At 34.4% G+C, this 19852-nt stretch overlaps 8 protein-coding genes and 1 pseudogene across 9 annotated transcripts; 2 read left to right on the forward strand and 7 right to left on the reverse strand.

Annotated features, from left to right (window-relative positions):
• Positions 1-462: 462 nt before the first annotated feature.
• Y70C5B.2 (Serpentine Receptor, class H) lies at positions 463-3149 on the reverse strand (the record flags this gene model as incomplete). The annotated part of the gene is made up of 3 exons (NM_001129595.1): positions 463-576; positions 699-907; positions 2810-3149. The coding sequence occupies 3 exons, from the start codon at positions 3147-3149 to the stop codon at positions 463-465; spliced, it is 663 nt and encodes a 220-aa protein (NP_001123067.1).
• Positions 3150-4346: 1197 nt separating this feature from the next.
• Y70C5B.1 (Rep_fac-A_C domain-containing protein) lies at positions 4347-5193 on the reverse strand (the record flags this gene model as incomplete). Its single annotated transcript, NM_074815.3, has 6 exons — positions 4347-4463; positions 4521-4595; positions 4646-4723; positions 4847-4970; positions 5021-5100; positions 5155-5193. The coding sequence occupies 6 exons, from the start codon at positions 5191-5193 to the stop codon at positions 4347-4349; spliced, it is 513 nt and encodes a 170-aa protein (NP_507216.3).
• A 386-nt stretch (positions 5194-5579) lies between these two features.
• On the reverse strand, positions 5580-5849 carry F14F8.15 (DUF5709 domain-containing protein; the record flags this gene model as incomplete). Its single annotated transcript, NM_001307825.1, has 1 exon — positions 5580-5849. The coding sequence occupies one exon, from the start codon at positions 5847-5849 to the stop codon at positions 5580-5582; it is 270 nt and encodes an 89-aa protein (NP_001294754.1).
• A 2723-nt stretch (positions 5850-8572) lies between these two features.
• F14F8.14 (uncharacterized protein) lies at positions 8573-8980 on the reverse strand (the record flags this gene model as incomplete). The annotated part of the gene is made up of 2 exons (NM_001028631.1): positions 8573-8689; positions 8894-8980. The coding sequence occupies 2 exons, from the start codon at positions 8978-8980 to the stop codon at positions 8573-8575; spliced, it is 204 nt and encodes a 67-aa protein (NP_001023802.1).
• Positions 8981-9923: 943 nt separating this feature from the next.
• On the reverse strand, positions 9924-10806 carry F14F8.9 (Smr domain-containing protein; the record flags this gene model as incomplete). Its single annotated transcript, NM_074816.1, has 3 exons — positions 9924-10102; positions 10272-10509; positions 10630-10806. 3 exons carry the CDS (start codon positions 10804-10806, stop codon positions 9924-9926), a joined length of 594 nt encoding a protein of 197 aa, NP_507217.1.
• A 765-nt stretch (positions 10807-11571) lies between these two features.
• str-61 (Seven TM Receptor) lies at positions 11572-13523 on the reverse strand (the record flags this gene model as incomplete). Its single annotated transcript, NM_001356771.1, has 3 exons — positions 11572-11660; positions 11733-12181; positions 13036-13523. The coding sequence occupies 3 exons, from the start codon at positions 13521-13523 to the stop codon at positions 11572-11574; spliced, it is 1026 nt and encodes a 341-aa protein (NP_001343590.1).
• Positions 13524-13821: 298 nt separating this feature from the next.
• Positions 13822-14531, reverse strand: F14F8.8 (uncharacterized protein). Its single transcript, NM_074818.3, has 3 exons — positions 14348-14531; positions 14000-14089; positions 13822-13957 (listed from the first exon to the last, which is right to left on the reverse strand). Exons 1-3 carry the CDS (start codon positions 14393-14395, stop codon positions 13874-13876), a joined length of 222 nt encoding a protein of 73 aa, NP_507219.1. The 5' UTR covers positions 14396-14531; the 3' UTR covers positions 13822-13873.
• A 1124-nt stretch (positions 14532-15655) lies between these two features.
• srz-2 lies at positions 15656-16923 on the forward strand (annotated as a pseudogene). Its single transcript has 5 exons — positions 15656-15823; positions 15885-16003; positions 16050-16491; positions 16603-16656; positions 16708-16923. Coding segments are annotated over exons 1-5 (999 nt in total).
• Positions 16924-18085: 1162 nt separating this feature from the next.
• On the forward strand, positions 18086-19784 carry srz-1 (Serpentine Receptor, class Z; the record flags this gene model as incomplete). The annotated part of the gene is made up of 5 exons (NM_074820.1): positions 18086-18250; positions 18312-18430; positions 18492-18933; positions 19461-19514; positions 19569-19784. The coding sequence occupies 5 exons, from the start codon at positions 18086-18088 to the stop codon at positions 19782-19784; spliced, it is 996 nt and encodes a 331-aa protein (NP_507221.1).
• Between the last annotated feature and the right edge of the window lie 68 nt (positions 19785-19852).

Consider the following 19852-nt stretch of genomic DNA (forward strand, 5'->3'; position numbering starts at 1 on the left):
AGTACTATCACAGCACTCCTACAGTACCCCTAAAGTAGACTGACAGTAACCCTACAGCAGTACACCCTCTTTTGACCCGGAACTCTACGAGAAACCTTCGCGCAGAAATTGGAATAAAAAAAACCACACCCTCACTCTACATGCAAATTTAATTTGTTTCATGGCGCGCAAAAAAGACCAAGAGATCAATATAATCCATAATTACATCTTGTTAAACAACATTTTTACGTGCTCTTTTTTTTTGAGCACAAGACATATTTGGGGCTCCAATTTGTGATTTATGGGGGATGGGAACAAAGAAAAAGAGCACATGACCTGGGAATACATATATTTTGATGATTGTAGCCGTGAGAAGTTCTTCTAATTTCATGATCTTTGAAATATTACTTTTGCAGGACATTTATTTAAGTGACCACTTCTAATTGAATTTGCATGTAAAATAACTTTTGTTATATTTTTAGATCAATTGAGCGTGGCAAGTCCAAATGCGGCTAGGGCATTCGGCAAAATAGTTTGCCACATTGTCAGGTCCACAATTGCAAAATCTGGACAAAATATGACGCGGCTATTGTATTTCTGAAAATTTTAAGTCCAAAAAACCCTCAAAACCAGGATGGCCCGACACCTAGCGGGCTCCGCGCCGCACTACGCCACAGAAAGGGCGCGGAACCCGGTAGATGTCCGTAAAAAAAACTCACCAAAAACGCGTTCGTCTTAATTTGCACCACATATGGGGTCGACAAGAATACCAGCAATATACTCGACCCACAACCCAATGACACAAATATTGAAAGTACAAAAACTACAGTACTACCATGGATCAGAGGGCGATACCTGTTGATTACCATCATATGGGATATGGTATAGAGTCGAGCGTAGAAGAGGTGCACCATAGAGAGGAGCAGTACTGGAACATTGAATTGTCATTTTTCTTACTTCCCATATTTTCGATATAGTTCCGACCATTTAAAATAGACTTTGAAACTGCTGATCAGATTTCAAAAAATCAATAATATGCTCCGCCCATTTCTGGGTTTTGTTCCAAAATTGTTTTTTTTTAACAGCGACCGCTTGTCATTATTTGGCTGAACATATTCTTTCAGTTACAAGAAAAGAACCAGCTATATTTAGTTATTGATCTTTAATATATTTTTTGTCACTTTTTTCCCCTGATTAATATTATAAAACAGAACGGGAACTTGGAACAATAGAACTTTTAAATTCAAAAATCAAACTACCAAATTTCTTTGACAACTAGGAAAAATAGACATTTCTTTGAATTTTAAAGTTTCCGAGCTAACATTTTTGTTATTGTAATATCAAAAGCTTTTGCGTAGCAATTTAATCAATTTTCCAAAAAAATTTTTTTTTTATTTTTTGATTTTGCCGTCACTTTTTATGTGCAAAAATTGTAAGATCAGTTATTTCACTTCCGCGAAGGATACCTTATTTCTAAATAAAAATTCAACTAAAACAGAACACTGCCAAGAATTCTCGTGACAAATTCAATTATTAAAACTTTTTTCTTTCGTTCCACCTAATACATAAAGCTCACAGAACGACTAAAAATCATAATTAAGGACAAATGTTTCAGCTAATTGAATTTGTTTCGATATATATTTACTTTTGCGTTGACAAGGTCGTTTTTTTTCGCCACCAAAATTCCAACCAGGTTGGTGAAAGCGGACTTTGAGCCGAAATGAGGTATTTGAACTTGAGAAATTAAATTTTAAAATAATAGCAAACCCATGAATACTGAAAAAAAATTTACTTTTCAATTTTTCTGATACTCAAAAATTTAAAAATTCTCCCGATTCGTGTGCTCTTTCTCAACTAAAGGTACATTTTCCCGCGCCGTATTAGGTGTAAAGTTGAATTTTCGGTGGTGGGAAAAAGTAATTTCATGACTACTAGTGGTTATCAACAACAACAAAACAAATTGCTGGGGAAAGAATAAGTAGAGTTTATTCAGGATTCCGATAGTTCAGAGAGATCATAAATTTTTTGAAATATATTTAGTTAAAGTCAAAGTGGTGAAATTCAAATGTTCTTATATTATTATTCTGGAAGTCGTCAAAAAAATTTTTTCAAGAATTTTATATTTTATTTGAAAAATTTTGCAATTTATTTTTTTTAATTCCAAAAAACTTGTCGAATTATTTTTTATGAAATTCAAACATTTTGGACTTTCATACGTGGTTTTTGTGGGCGGCAAACGATTTTCCCGGCAAATCGGCTAATCGCCGGAATGGAAAAATCCAGTGATATCGGAAAATTGACGGAGTTGAAAACTTCCGACAAATTGCCGGTTTGCCGAATTTGCCAGAAAAACTGCAAATGCCCAAAATTTTCAGCAAATTGTGGGTTTACACATTTTTTTAGGAAATTTCAAAATTTCAATTTTAATCAGCAAAATTGTATGCAACCTATGAGTTCTCCTATATCTATTTTGCAATATAAGCAAATTCTATGAAAATTTCTAGAATAAACAGGAAAATATTTCAAAAAGACACAGTTTTAAGTGTTTTATTCTTATAGAAAATCCCTTTAAAAATTTCCGGCAAATTGAGAAGAATGAGAAGAATCGGCAATTTGCCGAAAATCCAAATTTTCGGCAAATCGACAAATCGACAATATGCCGAATTGCCGAATTTGTCGACAAAAAAAATTGCAACGGGGTTTGAAAAGTTTTCTTTGTTTTTTTTAAAATAATTATTTTAAATTCTTTTAAATTTTTTTGCAAATTTGCAATAGCCGCCAACTCCTGATCTAGACTTTTAAAATATTCCCCAAAACTAGGTCAACTTACCAAAAACCACCCAAACCCAAACAATCCACAATTCGATGGCATTGAGCCCCCAACTCCTCACGACTCCACCAATTTGAAACCCAAACATTGGGAGATGGGCAACTGGGCGGTAAAATATACAAACATAGACTTGATGAACCCCATTCCAAAAGTGATGATTCAATATTGCGGCGTGTTGATGGGAAAGCTTCAGTGACCCATTTTGTTCGATCACAAAGAATACAATATAGATGTAGAACCAAACAGATATAAATGGTGAGTACTCCATTACCCAATGATAAGGGATACTGTAGTCGATGGTACAATTGCCAGGGGACATGTCTACCTCGGTTGTCGACATTTTGTTCCAAATGTAATAGATGTAGTTAGCTTGTGCTGGGAAGAAATGGGCGGTCTCTGAGCATTATTTGAATAGCAGGAATGAGGTGAGTTTTATGTGTAGTGGTGGGGAGGGTGTGTGTGTGTCCTGCCCTGAAAATAAAATGAAAAGGTAATATATTTCAGTGGTCAAAATAGAAAAAAGAAAAGGACAATATGAATTTTGTTGGCGGGAAGTTCGAATTTTTGGAGAAGAAAAACCATAAGGGAAATTCAAATTTTCTTTTTAAAAAATTTGGCGGTAAATTCAAATATTTTGAATGAACTTTTTTTGGCCAAAATTCAAAGTTTTTGACAACGAGAAAAATATTGGCGGAATTCAAAATTTATTGTCAAACTTCTGAGAAAATATTTTTTTGACACGAAGTTTAAATTTCATATGTGTATAATTTTTTGACAGAAATTTTTTAATTTTTTCAGAAAAAATAATTTGGCGGGAAATTAAAATTTTGGGCGAAGAAATGTTGACGGGAAGTTCAAATTTTTTAGAAGAAAAGTTATGGCAACAATTACAAATTTTCCGAGAAAAACATTTAGCGGGAATTTCAAACTTTTTCCGAATTTTTCTGACTGGGAATTCAAAATAAAATATGGCGGGAGTTTCATTTATTCTGAAAATATGAAATCTTCTGATAAAATTTTTTTCGAAAACCTGAAAAAAATACTAAACTTTTTTAAAGCAAAAACTACAATTTTGATTTTTTTCCGGACAAATTCATGATTTATGGAAACATGCTGATTTCCAAGTACACGAAAATGTTTTTTTATCTTTGCGCTTTTTTATTTTCAAATTGATACTTTATTCACAAAAATGACAACACAGGGAAAAATGTAGGAAAAAACTTTGAAAGTGAAAGATCGTTAACAACGAGTTTTAATTATATATTGCAAAAATGTTCTGATCAAATGTTGAAAGATAAAAAAAGCAAAAGATCGAAAATTGGAAAGAAATTCAGAAGTTTACAGATACAAATGAAAAATATATTCTTGGTGCTCACTACGACACTCCAATATCCTAAGGCCCTGACCAATCAGCGACATAGGCCACGCCCCCCGTCCGTCGCTGATTGAATCTCTTTTGCGCGGAAATTCAAATTTTTGGGAAAACATCGGAATGTCATTGGTAACCACAAAAAAAGGGAAAAAGGTCCAAAATCAATCAATTAAACAACACCCACTCATTGGGTTTTGGGACGAAATTTCCATTTCCAACCAATCGGAAACACTTGTTCACACCATAAACCTCTGGCATTGGGTAGGGAATGTCCCAGAAAAGCTGAAATTTTTAATACTATAGGTTTTCAGATTTTTCTTAAAAGTGAAAATTTCCTACCCAGGATTTGAAAAATTGTCCGTTATTGCCTGGGTATTCCGGTGTGTTTGAAAGGGAGCTAGGAAGCATTTGACTCTATAAATTTAGACTTTCAATAAATTTTTTGGAATACTTTTTTCAACTACCTCTATCTGATTTTTCTGATCCAAATAATCTGACAAGGCTCGGACCTGAGCTGCCTGAAATTTTTCCACGGCGTTGACCTGAAATGTGTTGAGAACGATAATTGCTATTTATGTTGAGGGAGGTGCCAACCAATCAGCGATGTAGGCCACGCCTTCTGTACATCGCTGATTAGTCCTCGTTTGCGCGGGAAACGAACTTACAACAATCAAATAGTTCTTGAATTCAAACGCATCGGTGACCAAAGAAAAAGCCACATGGGCTTTAACTCTGCAATTGCAATTGGGACAAGTGTGGTGCTCCTGTGAACTCATTCTTTTGCTCACCCTGAAAACTGGTAATTCTCAAAGTGAGCACAATGGACCCATCAAGCTTACCAATAGGCACAACATTCCCAATGAGCAAAAACTAGGTACTTGTCTGTTGGCGGGTAGAACTCGTCCACGTCGATTTCCAACTGAAAATAAAACTTAAATTTGAATTCTGTATAATAAAATACACTTTGACTCACCGTTTGCAATTTTTCAGAAGTTTTGAAAAATAATAGCATTGTACAAAGCTTGAGCTGAAGCTGAAGCTACAGAAACTTCTGAACAGAAAAAAGATCTAGATCAAATATTAGACACCGTAAAAAACGAGTTCAGCACGAGCTTTCAGAAACTATAAAACCAAACGATTAAATTTATTTTTTACAGTCAATCAATTAGTTATTATCTTCCTCCTCCTCAGATTCGGACATGTTTCCAGGCCGTCCCAGACCCATTGCTCTCATCATCATCTGAATAAAATATTGCTAAAGCAGACTCTTAATCTCGCGCTTGGATGAAAATAGATCCGACCAATCAGAGACGTAGGCCACGCCCACTGTTCGCCGCCGATTGGTCGTCCTGATATTTGCGCGTCATGAAATTATCAAAATGTTACCCGCATCCGAACCTAATGAGGGTAATCCTCTGCCTCTCTCTGAACCTGTTGGATGAACTCCTGCGAGAATCGGGGCTCGACGGCAGCGACCTTGATCTCTCCGAGCCCGATCTTGAGCTCATCGGCAGCCAAGTGATCCTCTATGCCGACAGCTCCATCAGCAATATCCATCTCCTCGTCGGTGTCATCAGAAACTGAGTGAGTCGATTCAGCATCGGAATAGTCCACTGCTTCGCTCATTCCTCCCAGTGATTCCGCTTCTTGATCGGGATCAACTTCCATCTGGAAATTCGGATTTTAGATAGCGAAGTCATAGCCTAAACTTTAACCTAAGCCTATGTCTAAGCCGAAACCGAGGCGTAAGCCAAAGCCTAACATAATCTTAAGTCGACGCCTAGGCGGAAGTAAAAGCTTAAACTTTTGAAGTGTGGAAAAATCCTCGTAAAAACCTTACTTTCGTCCTAGTAGTGTAGTTGTAGAAATCGCAATTGTAATCTGGAAATCTTGTGAAAAATAAAATAAAATTTAAATAATTAACAAAAAAAATAGAGCACTGTTAACATACACAGGACTAAGTTGAAAATAGGAAAATTCAATAAATTAACTTTATCTTTTTATTAGTAATTGATTGAAAAATCAAAATTTCGGCATGTTAAGACTATAACTTTTTTTCAAGAACAAATATGATCCACGTGCAGAAAAATTTGATAAAAATTTCCAAAAATTATTCTCCAAAATCAGAGTTCTTTTTCTCTTTTTTAAAATCAATTTCAACTATGTATTTCCTACAAAAAACTCACTTTTTGTTGCCGAAAACGGAATTTATGGTGTCCGCGACAAAACACACAGAAGCGGGAAATTCACATGCAAATTAAAATTCAAATTTCGAAATTTCTTCCCGCTTCCCATATAAGGAACATTTTGAATTGAATCTTGTATTTTTTTTGGACTAACTGCTAAGAGAGGAAAAGCGACATCTCTTAGAACAAAAAGGGTTATATGTTTTTGTTTCCAGACCGCATGACCTTCAGTGAAAAGGCAGGCATATGTTTTGACCCCCAAACATGAAACTGGATGCGTTTACCAATTTTGATTGTTTTGAATGTATCACATTTAAATTTACACTATTATTCGAAAAATGGAAAGTTTGAAACTTAACCTGAAACAATTGAGCAAAATAAGACGTTTTTAGTTCTCAATGAGTATTAAATATTTTAAGTTCTAAACACTTAATGAAAAGTTGAAATAGTAAAATTATCCCGTAACCTAGTAGTTTTTGGAATACGGTGGTTAAATTTCAAGGCCGTCCATGATGTCACAGCTTCGCAAAATAGCTCCCTCTCATTGTACAAATGACTTTTGACACAATAAAATACAATTCCTGCTAATTTGGTTGAAGGCCAAGTAATTTGAAATAATGTTTTTAGAGGAAAAAAAGTTGGCGGGGTGAATGGTGTGCACTATAAAATCTTCAAAAATTTTAAGGTAATAAATTTGAAAGGCAAGTTTCTAGAAATGCATAAAACATTGTTAGAGTGAATTTATCCTGGGAACTGAAACGATAGACACATTATATCAAGCACGCGATAGATTCAGATTCGGAACAGATTTTGCAATTATTCTAGAAATAACCATGTTATAGAATTTGACACCCACATGTTGATACTCGTAGCGTGTCCGACAGGTTTTAAAAACTCAATCAAATTGGGAGTTGGTATTAGAAATAACGATTAACAAATGAAAGCGTTCAGTTACAAACTAAATTTTAGATAACAATGAGCACAAAGTTACTGAGCAACAGCTAAATATCGTGAACTGCCAATGTACTATCATCTTCTGGCAATAAGCAAGAAATAGGGGGAGATGGATGTAAGGGTGCTATCACTTGCGCGCGAACTCTTTGATGCCGCCCGTTTTGTTTATAATACATCTGTCGAATAAACTTTCTTTTGTTATTCGAGAAAAAGACGATGACTCACCGACAAAATTTGAATGACATGCAAACTTAATTTTGATACGGCAAGTCTAATTTACGGACAGTTTTTTCAGTTGCAAATTTAAAGGGTGCAACTTTATTTTTATGAATTTCACACTGATAAAGAACAAATGTAAATCTTCAAGAATACTGTCTACATTTTGGAAAGATGGTGCAAATCTACTTGGTACGCAAAGAAAGATAGAAACTAATACGTAGGGGAAAAACAATGAGTTGAAACCAGCCGCTTTCTAATGCCACAACAGGTGGAACATATGCAGCGGGACATGTTTCTTTTTTCAAAATATACAGTGGGGAAAGGGAGGATAGTAAGTCTGTGGGCATTGCCTAACTGTCTGTGGGTTTCACGATTTGAGGGCATGGGAGAATCTAGCTATGCAACCAATTTACAAGGGTAGATCACGTAATTTGTGTGAGGAGCCGAAGCACGTTGAGGGAATTTATTAAATATGGTTGAATTGTATTTTCAGCAAAATTAGATATCTAAACAATTTTACGCAATAAACACGTCATGTAACCTGATCTTAATGTGATGCTCATAGTCATTAAGTATCGAAACTATTGTATAGCTTTTACAGTTTGGTTTTCTTTGGTTTCATTTTTGGAAAAGGTAACTTACTAATGTATGCATACTGCTTCAGACACCCGCAGTTTTGATTGTGTCAATTTGGCCTCTTAAACTAATTTAATTTTAAACACCAAGTAATGCGGAGGAAGTTCAAAAAAGATAAAGATGTCGTCGGTGAACACTCATTTATCAAAATAAACTGATGCTACAAAAACAATACTATTAAGGAAATTCATCAGAAAGTGCAAAATGATATGAAACAGAGCGCGCACGAATGGGATGACTAATCGAAAATGATGTGAAGGAAGAATGGGAAGTGACTAATATTACACAAAACGCCCTCACAATCTTCCAATTGGAGGGCATACTGTACTAGCGATCCATAACTCTTGGATCACAAGTTTCAGAAAAAAAACTTTTATAGATTTTATAGTCAATAAATTAGTCCTCTTCTTGTTCTTCATCGTCCTCAACATCTGTATCTTCACCCTCGTCGGCAACTTCTTCATCAGCCTCCTGCTCCATAGCAATATCGTGAGCTTCTTCAAGTTGAAGTGTCTATAAAAACGTTCAATATACAAAAAACAATACACGGATCTGGATCAATGCCGGCTGTGCAGCCTCGCCGGGGCTCCGACGCTTACGCAAGCGCCGCAACTCCGTATAGCTCTCTTAGGAACCTAAAAAATGTCGGGTACTGCGAAAAAGGCACCTCGTCTAGCTAAAGTACTATCACTACCGTTACATTGGAGCTCAGCTCACCTCCTCCCTAGCAATAATGGTAGTGATTCTTTCGCTATCCTGATCGGAGCCCGGATTGAGAAGACCGAATGGACGACGGCAGCTCATTGTAAATTAGCTTAAGGAGTCACTTATTAGCCTTGAGCTGTCTGAAATTTACGAAAGTTCGTTAAATGGTTGAAAAGCATATACATATAAGGAACAGTGTTGTTTCGAAATACAAATAAGTCTGCGGATCAAATTTTGTATTGATAGTCTGAATATTAGAAGATGAGTCAGCTACTGATCAATTACATTTTCATTCTGCCCTCTAAAAATTTATCGATGAAAGCGATAATTCTAATAACGGACATTTTTGCAATAATATTTGTTTCATACAATAGTTGACTACATTTTACAAAAATTAATGCGAATTTCATAAAAACCCATTAGAGAAAGTGGGGGCAAAAAAGAAGGAAGAAGGCATATAGTCGTTGTCTAACTGTTTAATGAATAGGGGAACGAGAGACGTGAGAAATAATGTTTCGATATTAGAAAAAGAGACTATACATGTGCCCATTTTTTAGGGGATGACAATGCCAGATGTGTAATTCTTGTGCTTCAAAACTAGACTATTTTTAACTGTTGCTCAATTTGTAGAAAAATCGCAAGTCAGTGTGCCAATTGGTCATACGAAAACGGGAAAATATTTGAGAAGACTCAGCATTTTTTTTCAGGTAAATTGGCAAATCGGCAAATCGAGAAACCGACAAACCGGAAAACTAGCAAATTGCCGGAGCTTAAAATTTCCGGCAAATCGGCAAACCGGCGATTGCCGCCCATCACTGATGCGTACATTAGACAAAAAAATGAAAATGTTCACCAGGTTTAGATCTAACAAACTTTAATCAAATTAAATTGTTTCAAATAAATTTTAGAATATAATAGGAAATGTCAAAAAAAAAATACAAGATCAACAGGAAAGACATGCCGTGATTAATAATGAAAAAGAATGAACCAGGTTCATGAGAAATTCAACAAAAAAAAAATAAAATCTACATTTTCCATAGGATTATAGAACACCTTGTAGCCCGTCCGAGTAAGTGATTTTCTTCTTAAAATGAAGGAAAACTCTCCCCGTATTCTTAACATCCACACTGATCCTATCCGAGTAGATTTCTATAAGTTTGTTGTAGATCACGGGCACTTGATGACGGGAATGATTTCCTTTACCAATTATTAGGGTGACAACTGAAAATTTTGGAAATTAAATTTTTCATGTCATTTTGAAGAAATCATGAAAAGTTTTACTTTAAAACTGAATATCAATACATTGTATATAGTAGGCAGGCAAGAAGGCATAAGTCAGGCATGAGAACCTGCCTACCTGCCTGCCTACCGTCAAAGCTCAAAGACTCACCTTCATCGTGCTCGATGAGCTTATTCTTACAATTCTTCAAAGCTTTCTCAATTTCTCTCACAAAATCCAAAGCTCCGCCGAGTGTGAACCAGTGAAGGTCGAAGATAAGCATTTGTGGCTCCAGAAAATCCATCCTGTCAATGTGCTCGTTCCTCTTGCGCACTTGGAAATTGATATAATTCTCGCAGGATTTTGTAAGTCTCCAGTTCTTCTCGCTTTTGAAACGGTTTCTCATGTTCTGAAAATTTATATTCAGGCTTGCAACAACCTTTTCCAGTTCGTATAGGTTCAAACTTTAAAAAAACTAAAAATGTTTTGGATTTAAATATTTTCAAACTGCTAAAAATCTTGGCCTTACATGGAATGTCTCGATCAGATATCTGTCGCATCGATCTTCGATGAGCCTTTTGCGGGTTGCTCTCAAATCTTCCGCATTCAGCATCGCAGTGAGATCCACCCAATCATTTGTAATCCCATAGAGGACTCCATCAATATAAAAGTCACGTTTCAGCTCATAAAATTCTCTGCAGAACATCTGAAATTGAAATTCTAATTGAAAATTAATGAAATATCCGTAAAACAATTTACCATAGAAATAAAATCAAAAGAAGACATAAAAATGTGTTCGAAAAAAAATGAGGAAAAATCTTCTCAATCGCGCATATGCGTCCGCAGAAACTCTTGAGAAGTGGACTGTGGGTGCCATTTCTGACTCAATGCCAAATGTGCCCGACTTTGACTAGAAAGTTCAATGTACATATATTTACTAAATTTAAAATAAACACATTTGTAAAATTTTATTTCAGTAACAGTTTAAGGGTAAACCTAACCAATTTTTTCAATAATGCTGATGCTTTTTTCTTCAATTTTGGGTAAAATTAATTACATCTAAAACTTGATGTAACCTCAGAACCAAAAAACACGTTAAATTTAGGAATGCTAAAAGTGAAACAATTTATCAACTTACAATACAGTTTCTATTTGGTATATTTTCAGTACATTTTTTCCTACTTTAGATGTCCGTTAATTGGCTCAAATCTTAATTTTTTCTAAATTTCTGATAACTTTTAGAGTATTCAGAGCTATTCTGGACGCTTTGAAACTTTGATCATCATTTTTCAGATTATTATTCAAAATAATACAATTTTCCAAAAACTGTCCTGAATTTTAATCTAGCTCTAAACTCTTGTAAGCCAATTTTGTAAAACATTTTTCACGACTTCGCCTGTGTTTTGTTAAAAATACAGCTTCCTTTATTCAACAAATAATACAGGGAAAAAACAAATTTAATAGTTTTTTATTATGTAGCTGTATTTGTATTATTCCATGGGTGAACATTTATAATATTTCCAGGATGATTTCCGCACTTGACCATTTTGGAATATTGTTCTGAAAATTAAAAAAATTAGAAATATTAGAAATTCAAAATAAAGAAACTATAAAATTTCAATTTTCCCTTACTTTTGATTAAAGTTCTATATTCCTTCAAAATAAACATAAACGCAATACTATCAAATGGTGAATAAAATCCAAGAATACAGAAAAACCATCCAGTTTGCCAATTGACATTAAATCCAAAAAATGGTGGAATCAGGGGACTTGCCAATATTGGCGCAACTGGTAAAACTAAAAATATAGTTGGGCCGAGGCTCTGTGCAATGAGAGCTTTGAAGAACTGAGCTTCCAGCTCTTGATGAGCTGCTGAGCGTTTAGAGAGCTCTTTTTTCCTATTCAACCGCATCTTGATGCCACAATACAGGATAACTAAATAACCGGAAAGGGTGATGACTAGTCCGTATAGAAGCAAACCGAGATTTTCCCAACGTAGTGAGCCATCTTCTTGATATGGCAGAATATTGAATCTTTGAACTTGTGTGATTGGTAATTGATAAGATTGGAGTACTATATCCCTGTAAAATTGAGATTATAGGAATAAACTAGTTCCAGAAAGTTTCTGGAACATCAAAAATAATTTTTTTTCAAATGTACACGACGAAAAAGTTTCCGGGTGCAGTTCGGTTTTATAAATTTTTTTTTGGAGTTTTTGAAATATTTCGTAACATTTTTAGTACCTTGAATAATCGGTTTTTTTTACTGGCTGAATTGGAACTTCCAGAAATTTCTTGAACATGCTGAAATTTCACTAAACTTTCTAGAAAGGTCGAAAATTTTTAAGCGGTTTTTCAAACTTTGGATAATTTTCTCAAGGTTTTCAAAGTGCGTTCCTTTAAATTTCCTAGAGTTCCAATACTTTTTTTAAATTTTACAGATAATTTGACTGCCTTCTAAAAGTTTCTCCAAATTGTTAAAAATCATTTCAAAAGTTTGTAAGTGGCTTCCAATAGTTTGAAACAATATTCAGAAAATTTCAATACCTTTCAGACGTGTTTCAAAATTTCAAAAAAATTCTTAAAGATTCTGGAAGTTTTCATAACTTTTTAGTAGCTTTTTTCAACTTCAAAAAATTCCATAAATTTTTTGAATATCCTTCAAGTTTATCCAACTATTTCAAAACCATTTCTAACAACTTCAAGAGGATTCCAATTTGCTATGAACTTTCCAGAAAATGCCAGCTGGCATTGCCAGCATACTAGTATCTTCCAGAATTTATCATAATTCCCCAAAATTTTTTTGATTATTTTAGAAGTTTCCTGAAGGTTTTTAAATTTTTTAGGGATTACTGATACTTTCCAAAACTTTTCCAAAGGTTGTTGGCCATTTTAGCCTACACTGTACAAAAATTAAGTAACAAGTTTCAACTTACTTCATATAATCATCAGCATACTTATCATAAGCACACAAAAAATGAAGCAAGAAGACATATAAGCATCCTGGGAGGAACGGGAAACTAATCAACACAATTTTATATTTCCCATCAAACTTTTTCAGTGTTACTCCATCAAAAATGCACAAATACCGATACACAAATTGAATGGCCACAAACCAAACTATCACTACGTAGAATCCAGCCCACGAGGCTAATAGAAAGCGGAGAACTATTTTGGATTCCATCCATTCATTCAGGCTGAAGTATAAAAACTGATTCTTATAATTATGAGCGAACGGTCTGGCGATTATTTCTAATCCAGCGAAAGAAATTCCCAAGCATGCAAATGTTATAACTATTTGCTTATATGTTCCTTGAAGTTTTTTGATACGAAATACTGTTATGACGATGAAAAATGTGTTAACCAAGAAAACAAGGCAAAATCCAAAGATTGTGAAAAAGCTTGAATAGTTTAAGGAAAACATGTCGATTGAATAGATCTTAATAGACGAGTCGAGATGAATACTCGTTTGTTATGACATTTTTTTAAATTTCCGGCAGTTATTGATGTAGAAACTAAGAAAAAGTTTTAATTAACATATTCAATAACAATATGTTCCAAAGAATCGGGGTGGCAACTTTTGAACAAGGGGTCCACTTGAAAAATGCGCTGCGGACATTGATCCAGGCCCCTTTGGAACCAAAGATGGATAGACCCGTGAAGTGTCGGCCGTAGACCCGAAGTGTGACATCGTTAAAGTAAAAAGTCTACATTTGGTATAGAATGCTCATATATTCATTTTCACGGAAAAATCACATTTATCAATTAAAAACCTCAATTTCCCGGCATTACTGTCGAGCTGGATGTTCTCGCTGGTCCCATTGAGTTTGAGTTTGACATTCCGGTAGCATTCATTGGCTGAAATTTGAAACATAGTTCTGGGTTTCAGAAGATAGGTACCATAGTGTTTGCTCCCTGCATTCCTGAATTTCCAGAGTTTCCAGCGACAGGGGTCATAGTAGTGGAGCTCGGCATAGTTTGAGCTGGGCCCTGAAAGTCGGAATTTCAATTTTTACTTGGGCGTCCTTAACAAGCAGCCGACATCTATCCGGGCCGGCATCTATCTGCTTAATTTATGCAGCTCATATCTCGGTTAGCTTTGGATTTTTCAGAAAAAATTGCAACTTGGAAAATACTTCACATATTTTTTTCTGCAGTTATTAGCAAAATAACGTTTTAATATCTTGAAAATAAACGAAGAAATGAGCTGCCAAAGCAAGCAGCCGACATTTACCAGGTTACACTTACCGATTGAGCAGTTGCCAAGAGAGCCAGAACAAGAAGGACTGCGTACATTTTAAGTTAGGTGACTTGGTGACTTGAAATCCGAGCATTACCATTACTATATATACCAACCTCTGAATGTGTTTTGAGCACGCCAAAGTTCTCTCACAAATACGAGTAAAAAGGTGACGATTGATCTTCTACAAAAGTTGTACAACAGGACTAATTGGTTCTATTGACACAATCATGTTTGTCAGAGAACTTTGGAGTGAGTGCTCAACAAAACATAGTGGGGGAGATTTTGTGCAGATTTTTACAGGCGTGGGTAAATATTAAATCACTCTCGGAAGATAAGATTCAAAAATTGTGAGTCACCAGTGTGACCTGTTGAGTTTTAATTAGACCTTATATAATTCAGTCTTTTTTAAACCATATCCGGATTTAACTCATCTGCTACAGTAACCTGACTGCAACAGTAACCTGACTGCTATATTAACCTGACTGCTACAGTAACCTGACTGCTACAGTAACCTGACTGCTACAGTAACCTGACTGCTACAGTAACCTGACTGCTACAGTAACCTGACTGCTACAGTAACCTGACTGCTACAGTAACCTGACTGCTACAGTAACCTGACTGCTACAGTAACCTGACTGCTACAGTAACCTGATTAATAGAGTAACATGACTGCGTACATTAACCATGCTATCGTACCCTGTGGCCTAGCCTGAAATAATGCTCTGACAAGGGGATGTGTATCAAGGAATTTCGACAATTTTGAAATTTCCCGAGTTTGGCAAATTTGGCAAATCTACTTTTTAAGTGTGCCAAACGTAATGAAAAAAACTCACTGAAAGTTCAAGAAGTTCACAAAGTTCACTGGGTTTTTATTTGATTTTTGCCTAATGCACGGGTGGATTACTTGAATAAAAAACATAATCATGTGTGTGGCAAATTTAAAACTTTGACGAGCTCGGCCAATTTGATAAGTCCACATTTTAGAAATTTGCCGTTCTCGACAAACTCGGCACATCCCTGATGTCTAACGCCGGTCAATTTTCAGAACTGCTATTTACTAACAATAAGTTTCTTAAAACCGAAAAAAACGTAGCCGGAAAATTTTAAAACTTCAAAAGTTTTGTCATTTGTTTAAAAAATGTTATTATAATGTTTAGAACCTTCTTACAACTATCAATAAGATTATAGAAAAATCAATCAGAGTCCAAAGTTAATCAAAAACTGGTAAATTGAATTACAAGAAATTGGTCATAATTTCCAGGTGCAGCACATGTCTATATAAAAATATTGAACACACTCTGTTTTGTAAGATTATGCCAGAAGATTTGTCTAGTCTTGAACAGTTCGCAATAAAACGTTTAGCAGCTTATATTTCACTTTTTGCACTATTTTTACTAACGACATTCTTAGTTATTCTATTTATTATTATTTTCCCGTTTTTCGTGATTTTAAATCAAACAAATAGAGAACAAGATGAAAAAGTAGGATTTATAAAAAATTATTAAAATCTTCAGTGAAAATCAGTAAATTTTTGATTTTCAGACAGCAATATACCCTATCACAAAGTATTTTTACAAAGCTATATGCTTCTTTTATACATTTTCAGCAATTTTTATAACGATAGCTTGCTTGATTTTAATACTCGGATCTCGGGAAACATTGTAATTTAGTTTTATATATAGAAATAAGTTTAAAACTAAATTTCAGCGATGGACTAGTTGCCTCATTATTTGTGCTTTTTATAGTATTCCCTCTGCTCATTTTTGTACACGTTCATCATTTGATAATATTTCTCATGGCAGTTCAAAGATTTTTACTGGTATTTTTCCCATCTTCTGAGCCACTAGTGACATTTGGGCAGAAAACCACCAATAAAATAATTAACGCGTTCCATTTTCTATTTATTCTTACTCACTTGGGACTATTGATAGTTGATTTTAAAGACAGTCAAGACCTATATCGTGCGAGGGAGACATATTATTATCTAAGCTATTTGATTTTTCTCAACATTATCCAGATAACATCAGCAGTTTTGTATATTCCAATTATGCTGAAAATCCGTAGTTTTGCACATTTGGCGTCGTCGAGAAACTATCAACCTCAAAAATTTATTCTTTATCAGACATTGTTTATTTCAGGCTTTAAATCTGTAAGTCACATTTTTTTACCTGCGTACCTAATTTAGGCCTGTAGGCCGGCAGGCACGTAGGTAGCCTGCCATAGTTGTCTTAATTACTTTAAACTTAATTACACTTTTCAAACTCACATTTGGGCTCTCGGGCTTGTCTACTGGGCTGAATTTCCATTAACATATGTAAGTAGAATTTCCCAACGAACTTAGCCTAAAACCTACACATAATTGCAGTTTCTCGTGTTATGCGGTGCATTCGACCTGTTATCAACTTCAGTTTTGATCCAAGTGTCTTATTTGTTCTGTAACAAACGGAATGTGGAAACATTAAGACTCAATTTTTCACTGAAGAAACTATTCAATTCTTTCAAATTTATAATTTTTCCGAAATTGAGAAAAGTAAAGCCGGTGGAACATCCATTGACCGAGTTGGGAACATCTACACTTTAATTTGCTCCAGATAAATCTCCACCCCAATATTGGTCATTCTATAATTTGTTTATTTTGTGAATATATCCACAGTAATTCCACAGTACTTAAAAACTAAAGTCACACCGGCGGAATTTGCAATGGCCGAGTAAGAGACAAATGCACATTAATTTGATTTTATGCTCTTTGATCAGCTCCAGATAAAACATTGTCAATAAAAACTGCTCATTTAACTGTAGATTCCCAATTTTGTTAAAATATGTATGTATAATCACCTACCATCACCGTAATACATACAAAACTGCAGTTACTAAAGACTAAATTCGTTTTTGATTTTGTTTGGTTCCATAATGTTCTACTATATCTGTTCTACTTTTTAGGCATGCATAAAAGACGTTTATTTGCATTCTTCATGTTATTAAAACTAAGTAAATCTCCCATTAAAAAATGCGGTAATTTAAATGCCTGAAGATCAGTTTTTTTGATTGAACTTGAAGCTTCTGGCACGTAGAAAAACTTTGTTATTAAATTCTGAAAGCGCTTAAAATTTGAAACAAGTCCCCGAAGAAACATTTTTTTAAAAGTTCATTTTAAGTCAGATATTAATTTTTAAAATTATGTTAACTTAGTAAATCTTCCTATTAAAAAATACGGTAATTTAAATGACTTTTTTCAAAATTTGGTTTGTTTCTTTTGATCTCTTTTTGGAATTCTTAGACTTCTGGAATTTTCTAGAATTTTCTAAAAATTTAAATGTATAAAAGTTGGAAATTTGTGAAGCATGGAATAAGCATAAGATCTTTTTTCTGAAACTTTTTTCCTGAAAATAAATTCTGGGACATGGCAAACTTTTAGTTTTTTTATTAGCACAAGTAGTTTAACAATTATAATAGTTTTTGAGTTACACATGTTTGCGCAACTAAAGCAAATCACCTCAAAAAATTTTCAACGAATAGAATACTGTAATTTTTTAATCTGCCCAATATCTTTTTTTGTTGATTTTTCAACTTATCTTTAATTTCAACCTGCCCAAGATTATGGATAAACAAACTAAAGTTTGGTGTTGACAGCAAAAATTGATCACATGTTGCAGGTGCAAAAGTGATCATATATTTAATGAGCTTGGTATATGACCACACGGCGAGTAAAAAAGCTCGTCGAGCACACTCTGTTTTATTAGCAAATGAACGACTCACATGAATTAAAAGAATTTACAATCAAGGATTTAGGAATCTATACTTCTATGTTTTCTTTATTCTTACTATCTATTTTCCTAGTTATTCTATTTATTATCATTTTTCCTATTTTTGTTATTTTAAATCGAGCCAACAGACGGCGGGATGAAAAAGTAAGACTTACAAAAAATATATAAAAATCGCAATAAGTATCAAAAAATTCCTAATTTCCAGACAGCAATATATCCTATCACTAATTATTTTTACAAATCTTTATGCGTCTTTTATATTTTTTCAACAGTTTGCATCATAATAACAGTTTTGATTTTAATATATGGACCTCCAAATGCATTGTAAGTTTTATTTTTATATTTTGTGTCAACTCGAAAAAAAAATGAAAAAAATTAATTTTAGCACTGGAACCGTCAATATAATTTTTGTGTTCTGCATTGTTTTTCCCCTCATCATTTTTGTGCATGTTCATCATCTGATAATATTTTTGATGGCAGTTCAAAGATTTTTACTGGTGTTCTTCCCGTCTTTTGAGCCACTGGTGACTTTTGGGCAGAAAACCACCAACAAAATAATTTACACCCTTCATTTTCTATTTATTCTTACGCATTTGGGACTATTGATCCTTGATTGGGCTAATTATCAAGGTTCACTTAGTCAGATCCCAACATTATATTATCTTTGTTATTTTATATTTCTCAACATTATACAGATAACATCAGCAATTTTGTATATCCCAATGGTGATGAAAATTCGAAGTTTTGCACATTTGGCGTCCTCAAGGACTTATCAACCTCAAAACTTTATTTTGTATCAGACATTGTTCATTTCAGGCTCTAAATCTGTAAGTCGCGTTTTTTCACCTGCGTACCTACCTTAGCCTAGCGTAGCCTGCCTGCCTAGGTACCAAAATCGGGGTAGGGTTAGTTTGTTGGCTTGTTGAATGGGTAAAGTCATGGTACTGTAGGAATACGGTAGTATCATCACAATTTCAATTCAAGCTTTTGTCGGGATACTGTATTGGTACTGTACTGTATTTTTTTGGGTTTTCAACTATTATGAGTTGGCCTTACTGCGAAAATTGTGCCGGAGGGTACTGTAGTTTGAAAAAACGTTTTTGGATATTGAAAAGATATAGGGTTAGGCGGGTACAATTTTCGGGGTAGAGTAACTGCATGAGTACGGTTGGACTACTGTAGCTTTAGAAAAAACTCAATTTTTATGTATTTCTAAAAGTTTTGCACTTTTTAAATATTACCTTCACAGGATGTACGGACTTTTTTATTTTGCTATAAAACTACAAAAATAAATTTGATAGAAAATGTCATTTGATAAGTCTGCCTCGAGGAACCCAATCGTAAATTTTTTCAGTCTCATATTTGGGCTCTTGGCCTTGTCTTCTGGGCTGATTTTTCAGTGATACATGTAAGTTGCAGTTTTCAATCGATATCAAAAATTTTGTAATTGTTTTTTTTTCAGTTTTTCATAATTTGCGGTGGATTTGATTTGTTATCAACTCCTGTATTAATCCAAGTATCTTATTTGTTTTGTAACAAGCGGAATGTAGAAACGTTGAGATTAAAATTTTCATTAAAGAAACTTGTCAAGGCTTGCAAATTTATAGTTTTTCCGAAATGGAGGAAAGTGGAGCCGATGGAATGTGCACTGACCGAGTTGGGCACAGCTGCATTTTAATTTTGTTTCATGCTATTTGATCAGCTCCAGATAAATTTTTTTTTCAAATACTTCAAACTGATAGTCCT

Source organism: Caenorhabditis elegans, chromosome V, assembly GCF_000002985.6.
Source record: "Caenorhabditis elegans chromosome V".
NCBI classification, from domain to species: Eukaryota; Metazoa; Nematoda; class Chromadorea; order Rhabditida; family Rhabditidae; genus Caenorhabditis; species Caenorhabditis elegans.